The sequence below is a fragment of the Galeopterus variegatus genome, unplaced genomic scaffold (assembly GCF_000696425.1).
Source record: "Galeopterus variegatus unplaced genomic scaffold, G_variegatus-3.0.2 Scaffold450, whole genome shotgun sequence".
Taxonomy (NCBI): Eukaryota; Metazoa; Chordata; class Mammalia; order Dermoptera; family Cynocephalidae; genus Galeopterus; species Galeopterus variegatus.
In genome coordinates this window covers 471144-484868 of record NW_007726561.1, presented here as the reverse complement: position 1 = coordinate 484868, position 13725 = coordinate 471144, and the positions used below count along the sequence as shown (strand labels likewise).

General features: G+C 42.4%; 1 protein-coding gene across 1 annotated transcript in view; it reads right to left on the bottom strand.

The window, feature by feature from the left end:
* Positions 1-10413: 10413 nt before the first annotated feature.
* Positions 10414-13725, bottom strand: part of CALCOCO2 (calcium binding and coiled-coil domain 2) — a 23485-nt gene continuing 20173 nt past the window's right edge. Inside the window, exons 11-12 of the mRNA XM_008568889.1 lie at positions 12722-12750; positions 10414-11461 (exon numbers count right to left, since the gene is read on the bottom strand). Of these exons, the coding sequence (XP_008567111.1) occupies positions 11288-11461; positions 12722-12750 (203 nt within the window). The 3' untranslated portion in view covers positions 10414-11287. The remainder of the gene's footprint in view (positions 11462-12721; positions 12751-13725) is intronic.

The following is a 13725-nucleotide window of genomic DNA, read 5'->3' as shown; positions in this document are numbered from 1 at the left end:
GGATACCTGCACTCCCATGTTCATCACAGCTCTGTTTACAATAGCCAAGACATGGAACCAACCTAAATGTCCATCGATGGATGATTGGATAAGGAAACTGTGGTATATATACGCTATGGGATACTATTCTGCCATAAAAAAGAATGAAATACTCCCATTTGCAACAACATGGGTGAACGTGGAGAAACTTATGTTGAGTGAAATATGCAAAGCACAGAGGGATAAATACCTCATGTGCTCACTCATATGTGGGAGCTAAGAGAGAAAGAAGGAAGGAAGAAAAAATACATTTCATGTGGGATGTGAGTGTATTTTAATATTTTTGACTTGATGTTGGCACTCCTAAAGTATCAAGGGCCCTTTACACCCTTGAAAGGCCCTGCCGCAGTGTAAGCAGAAGGGGGTATTAAGTTGAACCCCAGACTTTCTACCAGAGAGCTCAGGCTGCTCTTAATATAAGCACAGGCTGCTGAGTCTGAGGCTGCAGGTGCAGTCCCACTCTTCCTTCTGAGGGCTCTGGAGCCAAGCCCACGAACACAGGCTGCCCTCCACCCCCATCTGTCTAGATCTCAAGGTAAGGTGGATGAGGGCTGGCATTTTACATACTTAAGTTCCTACATTGGGGGGATACTGACTAGGAGGAAGCACTGTGCAGTAGAGAACAGGAGGGAGGGCTGCCTTGGTATGTGAGGTATGTGAGGGAGCTGGAATAGGAAAGAGAACCCAACCGTAGCCATTCACAGTATTTTTCTCTGCTGTTTTCTCAGTAGGAATTCAATGCTAGTTCCTATCAAAACTAACTACTAACAGCATAATATCTCCCCAAATACCATTTCCTTAAAAGGCATTCTGTCAAAGTGTCTCTAATTAGTAAATACAGATGCTTTGCAAATAGGGGTTCCCTTTTCCCTTGTGACCAGGACCAGTGGTCTGCCAGAATGGCTTTGCAGTCCCCCAGTTAGGGTTAGGAACTACTTTGTAGAGAAGGATATGAGGAAGACGGCTGTACAGGGGGAATGGCTGATGTGGACTTGGTCAGAGATTGAATTTAGAGATGGGAAGGAAACCTTCCATGGCTCTTGTCCCTAATACAAATCTACTCAGGGTCTTTGGGATCAGGTCTTTAGTTTCTTGACTCAAAGGGAAACAATAAGGATAGGTTTATGGAAGTAAAATTATCCCATTTGGAGGAAGGAAACCTGTAAGGAGACACAGAGCATTTGTAATTAAGTGCACAGGCTCTGAAATTGGACTGTTTGAATTCAAATCCCAACTATGTAAGTGTATAACCTTTGGTAATTTACTTGACCTCCCTAAATCTTGGTGTCCCTTCTGTAAAATGGGTATATTAATGATGTCTTTAATTGTTAATTATTCACATAATAATGATTAATGTTTTGTTGTAGGGATTAAAATGACCAAATACAAAGTGCTCAACACAGTGTTTACCATACATATACTCAATGCCTATTATTTTACCCAAATTAAAAGGAGATATTACACTAAGTTTTTTTTGGGGGGGGGGTGTTGCTGGCTGGCCTGTATGGGGAACCAAACCCTTGACCTTGGTGTTATAACACTGTACTCTAACCAATTGAGCTAACTAGCCAGCCTTCACTTAAAATTTTAGGAGGGTAGATCTCTCACCATTAAAAAAATTAACTCAGAAAAAAATAATAAAATAAAAGGAGATATAGCAGATGGGGGGCAACTACAAAAATAATCCTATAGTTCAGGATGTATTAACAGGAACTGAAGCACAGCCTTGTAACACCAAAGTCAAGAGTTCAGATCCCCATACTGGCCAGCCGCAAACAAAACAAAACAAAACAAACAAACAGAAAAAACAGTAACTGAAGTTGCTACAGGAAGAATTTCCCTATGATGAAGGGTGTGAAGCCCTGAGCAAATTCTAAAAGCTGCTCCTCAGTTTCTTCCCAAGAGAGGTTTTTTATCTCAGGGGTGGTCATTTCTGGAGGCAGGAGCCTGGACAAGATGTCCTGGTGATGGGTAGGTCTGCTGGACTTCCTGAATCTATGACAGTTGATAAACAATGCCCCTTCAGATGCCTTACTGGGCACTACCTAGGGTTTACAACCAGAAGATGGAGTGCCTGCATTTCTAAGAGACTCATTAATAGCTGTTTCCTGGACCTGGGTAAATTTCTCTTTTAAAGGTACCTCTTGCGCCCCAACCCAAATCTCCCCACTGCTTAACATTAACCGTTGCCTCTCTTTTGCTGAGCGGGAGGTGAGCTGCAAAAACTTCCAGAAGGAAGGAAGGAAGGAAGGGAGAGGTGGGGTTGGGTGAGGCAGCAGGGATGGGTTCACCGTGATGGGGGATGGGCCTGGATCTGGGCCTGGATGATCACTAGGGACTCTTTAGGAGGATATATCCTGGCCTGAAGGTAAGCTGGAAGGCCAGGCTACTGGCAAAGAAAGAGTTACTGAGCATCAGCTGAAAGAAAGCCAAGTGGTGAGGGAGGCTCTGGCCGAGAAATTCTTATCTTCAGAAAAGTTTAAGAGTCATTGTCACTTGCAGGGAATTTCCTGGACTATGAACTTTATTGCAGAGAGGACAGAATGGCTGGGTGGGAGGAAGTTAGCCTCAGACTCCACACCCACCCCTCCCATTCCCCCACAGCTGGGTTTGCTGTTTCCCCAAACACGATAGTGTTAAAAACTTAAGCCCTGCTCTAGCCTGGCCGCCTCCTGTGGCTGCGCAACCTTCATCAAGTTTTTATCCTCCCTAAGCCTGGGCTCCCTCATCCATAAAAGGGGATAATAACAGCATTCACTGTATGTTGAATTTAAATATAATTAATGATGAGTCCTGGGGCTAGAGATTTGCCCTGGGAGGACAGAACAGACAACAAAATCTGTCCCAGTTCTTAGGAACTGATTGGAGGAACGAGACCGGCAAACCTCAAAAGAATTGCAGTTGGTTGCCTTGTCTAGCCAGTGGTAAGGAGCAAGAGCAGCAATCTTGAAAACAATTCCCAGTTACCCCCGTGCAGTATATTTTGTCACATTTTTACATTGGTTTTCTCTTCCTGGTTTATTCTGAAAAGTTATTCAAATGAATGTGTGTCCCCAGGGCTCCTGCAGGCTGACAGCAGAAAGTAGCAGTTAGGAAGCACAGTGCGGCAAGCCGGACATTGGGTCAGAACATGTTCTAGGCCTACTGGCAGATACCAGGCGATTGACCATTTGCTTATAAATGTTTAGAGGGGAATGGCAGGAACTAGATCGTGCTGGCTGGAGACTAGGTAGGGATCACTGAATTCAGCAAGAGAGAACAGCATTTACCAGGAGTCCTCTTTGTGTTTAGGAGCCAAGGAAGCCTTCCAGACAGAGGGGGTTTCTCTCTGTAATTTGAGGGAGATTATTGGCTCACGCCAAGATTAGAGGATTTAAAAAGGAGAAAAAGATAAGCACCAAGAAGCATCAAGGTAGAAAAAGCTCTGGGGAGCTTGCAGAGATCCTCTTTTTGGGGCAGTGAAGGGTCAGAGGTGGCAGGGCAGAGAACAATATCCCAAGGAGCAGATGTTGAAGATGGATTAGACCCTGACAACGGATGTGAAATATTGACCCAGCGAAAAGTGCCTGGTGTTTGCACAGGCCAAACCGGTGCAGCAGCTTCCGTGGGAGGAGATGCTGGAAAGTGCCCCAGGTCCAGAGGTCACCCTCCACATTCCTACCCACTCTCCCAGCGCCCAGAACTCAGTCTCCCTAACCAGAGACAGAGCCTCAGGGAGGATTTAGAGGATGCTTGTGTTGGAAGCCAAGGCAGGCATGCATGTGCTTATATGTGCACAGTCTTTTAAAACAAAATTTAGGGATCCAAACCCTTACCTTATTGTGCTGTATTATTATTATTATTATTTTGGCAGCTGGCTGGTAAGGGGATCCAAACCATTGACCTTAGTATTGACCTTAGTGTTATAACACTGTACTCTAACCAACCAAGCTAACCAGCCAACCCTAAAAAAAAAAAATTTTTTTTAAAGCTTGTCTATACATAGAAACAACTGGATGGAAATGTTAACAGTGATTATGTTTGGTTGTTATAACTACTGGATTTTAATTTCCTTTTTTTTTTTTTTGACAGCTGGCTGGTTCAAGGATCTGAACCTGTGCCTTGGTGTTACAAGGCTGTGCTCTAACCAACTAAACTAACCAGCCAGGCCTTAGATTTTAATTTTCTTCTTTATACATTTCAAATGTTCTTTAATAAGCATTTGAAAAGCATGAAGTAGAAATTAGCTTTTAAAAAGAGAGAGGGGTATGGCTGGATAGCTCAGTTGGTTACAGCATGGCCTTTTAACACCAATGTCAAGGGTTTGGATCCCTGTACCTGCCAGCTGCCAAAAAAAAAAAAAAAAAAAAAAAAAAAAGAAAAGAATAAAAAAAGAAAACAAGCTTACTTGAATATCTGCATGTCAACAGTAAGTCCCTAAAATCAAAGGTTTCTTTCCAGCCCTACACTATTAGTACTGTATTTGACACTATTGAATTCATTTTCTGAAGGTGTTTTCTTATTTGGTTTTCAGGTTACCACTTTTCTCCTGGTTTTTTCTTTTCTTGGATGGCTTCTGGTCCCGGTCCCTGCCTAACCCCTGAAGTTGGTGTTATTCAGGGTGTGTCTGTCCTCAAGCCCCCCTTTCTGTCTACTCTCTCCAGGTCAGCTCATGCACTCCCATGGCTTCAGCTCTCGCATCTATGTCAATAACAACTTGCAGCTCCCACCCGCTCTTTGCTGAAATATTTAGGCATTTGCCTACCGACTATCCCTCCTAGCTCCTCAAACTCGACATGCTTAAAACTTAAACTTCCCTCCCTGAAGGCTCCTGTTCCTTCTGTGTTGTCTATCTTTGTTGCCTAGGTCAGAATCCTAGTAATCATCTATTCTTCCCTACCTCTCTGTAGTGGGTTGAATGGTGGGCCGCCTGAAAGAGATGTCCACGTCCTAATCTCCAGAACCTGTGATTATTGCCTTATATGGCTAAAGAGTATTGCTTGATATGACAAAAGATGTGATTAAGTTAATGATTTTGAGGGAAAGAGTTTATTCTGGATTATCTCTAAATCCAATGACAAGTATCCTTAAAAGAGAGACACACAGGGGAGAACACACAGCAAGAAGAGGAGGAGGCACTGTGACCATGGAATATTATACAGATGCTCCTTGACTTATGATGGGGGTTTTGTCCCAATAAACCCATCATTAATTTGAAAATATCTTAAGTCAAAAATGTATTTAATACACTTAACCTACCAAACATCATAGCTTAGCCTAGCCTACCTTAAATGTACTCAGAACACTTACATTAGCCTACAGTTAGGCAAAATTATCTAACACAAGCCTGTTTTATAATAAAGTGTTGAATATCTCATGTAATTTATTGAATATTGTACTGAAAGAGAAAAACAGAATAGTTGTATGGGTATTATGATAAAGTCAGAGAATCATTAAGTCAAACCATCGTTAAGTCAGGGACCATCTGTACTTTCATCTCTCAAATGGTTGCAATTCCCTCATTTCAACATGATCTTTGAAACTGATCCTCTTTTTTTAATCAAGCTTTTAATTTTGAGATTATTGTAGATTCACATGCATTTTTTTTTTTTTTTTTTTTAAGATGACCGGTAAGAGGATCTCAACCCTTGACTTGGTGTTGTCAGCACCACTCTCTCCCAAATGTGCTAACCGGCCATCCCTATATAGGGATATGAACCTTTGGCCTTGGTGTTATCAGCCACACTGTCCCAAGTGAGCCACAAGCCGGCCCCTCACATGCAGTGAGAAATAATACAGAGAGATCTCATGTGTCCTTTATAAAGTTCCCCCCAATGGTAACATCTTGCAGAACTTAAGTATAAGAACCAGGATGTTGACACTGATACAATCCACAAATCTTATTCAGATTTCCCCAGTTTTACTTGTTCTCATTCGTGTATTTAGTTCTATGCAGTTTTATCACACGTGTAGGTTTGTGTATCCACCACCATCAAGATACGAAACAGTTCTGTCGCCACAAGGATCCAGTGCATGGCCCTTTCATAACACGCTGTCCTCCATCCTCGCTCCCCCGGCCTTCACCTAACCCCTGGAAATCACTCTTCTCCATTTCTTTTTTTTTTTTTTTTTTTCCTTTTTGTCTCTTTTCATGACCGGCAATGGATCGCAACCCTCAGTGTCGCGCCCGTACCGGCCCGGGACCGGCAACGGGATCGCAACCCTCGGCGTTGCCCCCTGCACCTCGCTCAGCCAGTGAGCGGGAACCGGTCTGCATGTGGGATCCGAACCCTCGGCGGGAGCGCCGCCGCGCTTCCCAAGCGGCGCACTGTAGCAGTGCGCCACCGGGCCGGCCCCATCACTCTTCTCCATTTCTACAATTTTGAAATTTCAAGAGTTATATAAATGGAATATATGATATGAGGGTACTCCAAAAAGTTCATGGATTCATATTATCTATTTTTCCATGAATTTTTTGAAGTACCCTCACATACAATTTTAAATGCATTTTAAATTTAGCATAATTCCCTGGAGATTTCAACCAAGTTACGGCATGTGTCAATAGTTAGTTCCTTTTTATTACTGAGTAGTGTTCCATCCTGTGCTTTTTTTACAGTGTCCTCCCCAATTTTCTCTACCTAAGGGGGGCCAGTGTACACCTCCTGGCCACAGATGATTGAACAAGGAGTGAGCACTGGTTCACCTAGCAGGGCCAATAAGTCACTTCCTCAAGGAATCTAAGATTGGACTAAAATTTTCATTCTTTCAAAATCTAGCTTTTTTGTGTGTGTGTGGGGGGTGCAGTGGGGTGTAGCTTAAAAACCCAAAACTATTAGCAGCAACCATTTTACATCATGTGGTCCAGGAGGTGGAGAAAGTTGGCCTGTAGTGAAAGAGAAACACTGAACCTGAGGCAGAGAGGCAGGATGAGAGATGGGAAGATGTCTGTTGAGTTGCAGCCCCTAGTGCTGGTAGTCTGCAGCCTGGGATTCTGAGACATTCCTCTATTCTTAGAACCACCATCCTTTCCTCACCCTCACCCCTACCCCTTGTCAGCTCGAATGACTTTGTTAGATGCGACTCTACTAGACTGTGGTCTCTTTTGGAACAGAAACTGATTTCCTTTTATATTCTAGTACTTTTGCTTAAAAGTCCTTTGCATTCTGGGCCGCCTTTTTCCTCACTTCTCCCTCCCCATTTGCAGAGACCCTCAGAATACACTCCCTATGTCTGTGCCATTTCTGTCCCTCCAACTCCTCCAAAGCACACTTCTATAGAAGGCATCATTAACCTGGGCTTTGAAAATACCTTAATTAACACTGAAGTCCCACAGCTCTCTGTTTGCAGGATGATTTCCCTTATCTTTGTAAGTGTCTTTAAATTGCTTTTATGGGTGGTTATCTCCTTTCCCCATCAGATTAGGAGACACTGAAACCTGAGCCTCTCTGCCAGCAGTTTGAGAGTTCCCTGAGGGCACAGAGTATGTCTTCATTAATCTTGTAGATCCCTCAGGGGAAAAACTTGTCTTCTATTTTTGAAATCTGTGCCTGATACTAGCTCTGCACACTGTGGGTGCTCAATAAATGGTGATTGACTGAGTAAACAATGAACTTAGTACCCTGGAGTGTCATAATCTTTCATTCCACAGGGAGAAAGTAATAACATTATGCAGAGCAGGCTGGATCTCTTAATGTGATTACCTGGGATTTGTGGGCCAGTGACTCTTTCCCCCAACTTTATTGGGTACATTCATCTCCACAGATAGATATTACCAAACAGAGACCACTAATGCTTCTGGCCAAATGGTGGGCTACTGTTAGTCGTCCTGACCTTGTTAATCTTGATCCTATTGCAAATGAAGCTGCTGCCTCCAGCACCAAATAAGGGGAGAACCCAACACAGTTGTGGCACTGGTTTTACTGAGAAAAATGCAATCTGCCCATGCTCAACAGTGTTGAACTTCCTCTGCATCTGTATTTGACACATCCCCCATGAGCTAATGTATGACCATAGTAAGTTTTTTTTTACATTTAAAAAATATGACCATTTGAGATATAATTCACATAACATAAAATGCATCCATTTAGTGTTCAATTCAATGGTTTTTAGTATATTCACAGAGCTGTGCAACAATCTCCACAATCAATTTTATAACATTTTTTTTTACCCCAAAAAGAAACTCCATATCCATTAGCAGTCACTCCCATTTCCTCCTCCCAACTTCCAGCTGTAGGAAACTGTTAATCTCTTTTGTTTCTGTATATTTGCCTGTTCTGGACAAATGGTACCATACACTATGTGGTCTTTTGTGACTGGCTTCTTTTGCTTAGCATGTTTTCAAGGCTCATCCTTATTGTGACATTTCAGTATTTCATGCCTTTTTATTGCCCAATAATATTCCATTATATGGACATACCATGTTTTATTTACCATCAGTTGATGGACATTTGGGTTGTTTGCTCTTTTAGCAATTTATTTCTCCATGTTTCAACTTATCTATAAAAATGAGAGTTATAGCTGCCTTGTCTGTCTTAGAGAATTATGGAAGGTACACAGGGAATATATGAAATATATTCTAAGCTATAAAGTACTACATGAGTGTAAAGACATTTTAATATTTATATGAGATCAGCAAAGGAAAGCACTGGGGTCAGTGTAACTTCCCTGAGCTTATGGCCTATCATTGGTTAACTCAGGGCAATTAGGTATCTCTTTAGGTTTCATCTTTATGTACAGTCCATTCTGGTTTTTTCTAGGTAATGGACTGCATCTCTTATCCCTGACCTATCATCTCATCCACATTTGTTGCTAGGAGACCAGGTTAGAGTATGTTTAGCTCAGTACAATCCATTGCCACTGCAGAAAATCACTCAAATCACAGAAGGGTGATATTTGAACATCAAGGCAGTCATATTTCATCCAAATTTTTAGCAAGACCAGGGAAAAAGGGCTGAAGCTATAGGTGTTAAGGGCCTAGGTTTACCAAATATCTTGCCGACTTTCCTTTTTCTGATTTTAAGTTAACTTTCACACTCGCATGTGCCAGGGTGACTTTTTTCTCCTACTGCCCAACAAGTAAGTGTGCTAAGGTAATACAAAAACATTTTAATATTATACTGAGAAAATGAATTAGGAAGAAAAACCTGTTGCTGGAATAGATACAAAGATTCAAAAATCCAACTTATAAATATATACTATTTGACCCCATCACTTTCTACTATTTTTTGCACGTGTTTTTAGCTATAAAATGTGTGGGTGCTAGGGGGATGGAGGGAGAAGTCTGGGATGGGCAGTGGATTATATAAGAATGATTGTTTCCTTTATGCTAGTAGTTGCCTAGAGCATAATTTCCCCCTTCAAAGCTTGGTAAGAGCAGCTGGGGATAATGAACAGTGGTTAAAGATGCTTTGTTTTACACCCAGCAAAAAAGGATCATTAACACCTCAACTGTTTTTTTCTACCAAGCCTATGGAAGGGCTCCTGCTGCTGTTGGTAATCATGGTAACCCTCAGGGTAGCAGGGGCAAAGGGGTGGGTAATTCACCAGAAAATGGTATTCACTGATTTGGATTATGTGCATCACTGCTCCTCTCCATTCATGTGCTTAATTAAGAGCTGACTAGTGCAAAATAAATGAAACTGCAATTCTTCACTGGAACTGTCTGGGGAGCAACAGAAATTTTGCAGGGAGAAAGGGTATGCACCAGAAAAACTACCTTGGGAAATTACCATCTCCCCATTATATCTGTATTCTAGAGTTAGTGTTAATGTCACATCTGATTCTTAAGAGGCAAAAGGCTTATGAGTCCAAGAGACATCTTATTGAAATGGTGATAGGAGGAGTAGTATAGTTTCATCTTCATTTTATCAAGGGTGAATTCAAAGCAAGGAACTGTGACTAGGACAACACAGTTAGTCTAGGGCATAACTCCAGTCACATCAGGGAAACCCCAGTAGGAACGCAGAGCTGTAGTTACTCTACCTTATTCATGACATCATGTTTCATATCATTCAAAAGTTTTTGTGAAAGTCTCTATAGTGACCAGCAAGTTGACTGCCTGGGAGTCGTGTCCATTTTATTCGGTCTCCAAGGGGAGAGAAAATGGAATTGCTTTCTTATATTTCATTTAGGCAAATCTGGATGGAGGGTACTGAACTTAGTTCACAAAGGGTACCAAAATCCACACTGCTCCTTTTTAAAGAATACATGGAAAGTTAAAGCAAGAAGTCAGGGCCCCAGATTTCTTAAACTAACACTTCATCACCTTCCTCCCCACCTCAGGATAACTGCTAGGACACTCTTTTGTTGAATGGTTAAGACAGGTAAAGAGAAATCATTGGTGGGATCTGCCATTCCCATAATCTTTTTGACACACTTTTCCCACAAGCTTAAAAATAAAAGACCATAAACTGAAGGTTTATTTTAAATGACCTAAATCCCTGAAATAGAAAAGTAATTTATTTTTAGCATTAGATTAACAATAGTTGTCTCATTATTCTGACATCCATATTCAAACTCACCTGCTCAGAAAGTTGCAAACCCATCTAACAACTCTTACTAACCATTCAGAAAGGACTTACAACAATAAAGTTATCTGCATAGTGAAGATTAAAGAGTGGAAAATGCCAATCAGAGGTATCCAGAAGAAGGTTTTCTGTGATTGAAATAATAGTTCCTGTCCATGGTTCAGGAATAAGATGCTTCTTTTGGAAGCTGAGAAATGAAGATGAGAACCTTTGGTATCCAAACTGGATGTCTGAATTCTCTGCTGTGCCATTTTTGGCTGGTCTAATGCAATCAGTTGGAGAAACAGGCCTGAGGAGGAGGAAGAAAGTCTCAGACTTTGGCATCTCCAGCCTCAGGGTTAGGATTTAGGATTAAGTGCAAATACACTCAAGGCCTGATCTTGAATGGCAATGAAACAACTTGGAAAACTAATCACTTAGTATCACTTAGGCCTGTAATGAATAGCTAGGTCAGTTCCATCTGAGGGTCCTTGTTCTGGAGACCCTTGAAAGAATGGGCATTATAGGTGAGAGGCTGAAACAGAGTTATGTGACTTAAAGGGAGTAACTCACAAAGATGGAAGTAGAAGCCCACAACACTATCCTTCAGATAATCGATATGACTCCACCTTTAAGGGCAGTAGGGCTGAATAAATCCCTAATAACTTCAGGTTAGGTAGGATCTTAACTTCTATAACTCATAGAAGCTATAGGTTCTACTACTTAGAATCTAGGTACAGCATAGATCCAAGAAGCTGGGACACTTATAGAGAGTGGCAGAATACATGGTCTTCAAAGATCTGCTTCTCTTTTGCTGGGAAGATCTTGTCACAAATTGGACAATTCAAACAAAGGGTCTGCATGTGCTGCTGCTCCGAGGTGTGATCACAAATATCACCAAACTCTGGTTTACAAGTGGGGTATTTCTTGATGGTGAGCTGGGAAAAAGAACAAAGAGGTTAGTATGAATGTAAGCTATAGGGGGCACAGACATGTTCACTTTGTTTTCCACTTGTCAAGTAAAAAGCCATAGCTACACTAATTGTCTGGTTGGGTTTATTGTCAGAATCCTGCCGACTATGCCAGTTGTCGGGTTAGGGCATAGGGCTATTGTTGGACTCCTGCCACCATAGCCAATTGTAAAGCTACATGACTACGCCGATTATATGGCTAGGCAATTCATAACTAAAGCCAAAATGTTTCGTTATTTTAGTTACGCTAAGTTTCCGATTTGTATTGTCGGGGTTAGGGCCCACAGACCCTTCAAACCCATTGTACAGACTGGGTCACAGACCCCTCACATGCCAGGCTGGGTCACCAGACCCCTCACATACAAGTCCACACTAGGTAATTGGGAAAGATCCTGAGAGCCATTGGCATACGACACGAGCTCAGTCCTCAGCTTCCTCTGCAGCAGCAGAAGTGGCGGCGGCAGTGGCCTCTCAGAGGGTCCTGGGGGCCCTGGCAGCAATAGCTTGCAGCAACAGCCTCCAGCAGCAGTAGCGGCCTCCCCATGGCCCACCTGGGGTATCCCAGGGGTGGGAGGTGCTGTGGATTAGAGCCATTGATCCTTTACACTTAAGTCCATAACCCAGGATACCTGGGTGCACATGTGCAATTACATTAGATAATAAACAAGGAACACCTGGGCACACGTGCATATTTACATCAAATGCTCAGCAAGATTCTGAACATCTGAGGGGCCCTGACAGTTTTCCTATATTTTCCCTACTCCACTGTATCCTCAGCACCTAGCCTAATGATTGGCACATGGTAGGAGATCAAAAAATAGTGGATGAATGAACAGATTCATATTGAACAGATACTCGCTGGGGCTTTCTAGCCCCAGGACTGAAAGAGCCTAATATTCTTGAGGCAGTCAACATAGCCTCTAGCCTGCAATGGACACTGGACATGCCTTGTTTGGCTAGCTGCCTAGTTCACATCTCCTCCCTAGTCATGCTACCAAACTCAACTCACAGGTGGAGATCTTCTGCAGAATGCTGATGGACGAACTGTGGTTTCTTCTCCCTACCTCAACAGGCTGGCTCAGCCTCAGGCCCAGAACAAATTGACCCAGCTGACCTCTAGAGTTATCAAAATGAACCAGTTTCCCTATGATTCTCCCATGAACTGGAGCAGGAAGGGAAACTTTCCCAATGATTTGATGTGGGCAGTCTCATAAATCAAATACTTACCAGGTTGGAGGCAGAACTTTCTTGGATACCTGAGGAGAATAAAAAAGATTTTGTTCAATGGAAAAAATATCATCCCTAGATTCTCCAACTGCGTTCTAGTAGATATTTTCTGTAACCCTTATTGTTCCCTTTCTCCACTGCCTCCAATTCTTTCTCTCTCATATATACCATTTACTCCTGATAGAGGGGATCTATGTCAATGATAAGGAGAAAAGAGGAGAAAATAGTAAAATAGTATTTTCAGTAACCATGTACATACATGTTACATAATCAGAAAGAACAATAAGCCTATTTTCAGTGGAGAAAACAAATGAGATTTTAATAAAAATAGTAACAACAAAACAGTCTGAGAATAGATTTTAAGACTGCTTTCATGCAGTTATTTTTCAAATTAAATGCTTAAAATATATATATATATATATTTTTTTTTTCCCTCCGTATATAAAGATGACCAGTAAGGGGATCTTAACCCTTGACTTGGTATTGTCAGCACCATGCCCTCCTAAGTGAACCAACTGGTCATCCCCACATAGGGATCTGAACCCAGGGCCTTGGTGTTATCAGCACCACACTCTCCCAAGTGAGCCTTGGGCTGGCCCTTAAATGCTTAAAAAAAATATATATATATATTTTGTCCTTTTTGAGACCGGCCACACCGCACTCAGCCAGTGAGCACTGTGAGCACACCAGTCATCCCTATATAGGATCCGAACCCACGGCGGGAGCGCTGCTGTGCTCCCAGCGCCACACTCTCCCGAGTGTGCCACGGGCTCGGCCCTTAAAAATATTTTTAAAGAGGGCCGGCCCATAGCACACCAGTCATCCCTATATAGGATCCGAACCCACGGCGGGAGCGCTGCTGTGCTCCCAGCACCACACTCTCCCGAGTGTGCCACGGGCTCGGCCCTTAAAAATATTTTTAAAGAGGGCCGGCCCATAGCTCACTCGGGAGAGTGTGGTGCTGATAACACCAAGGCCCCAGGTTTGGATCCCTATATAGGGAT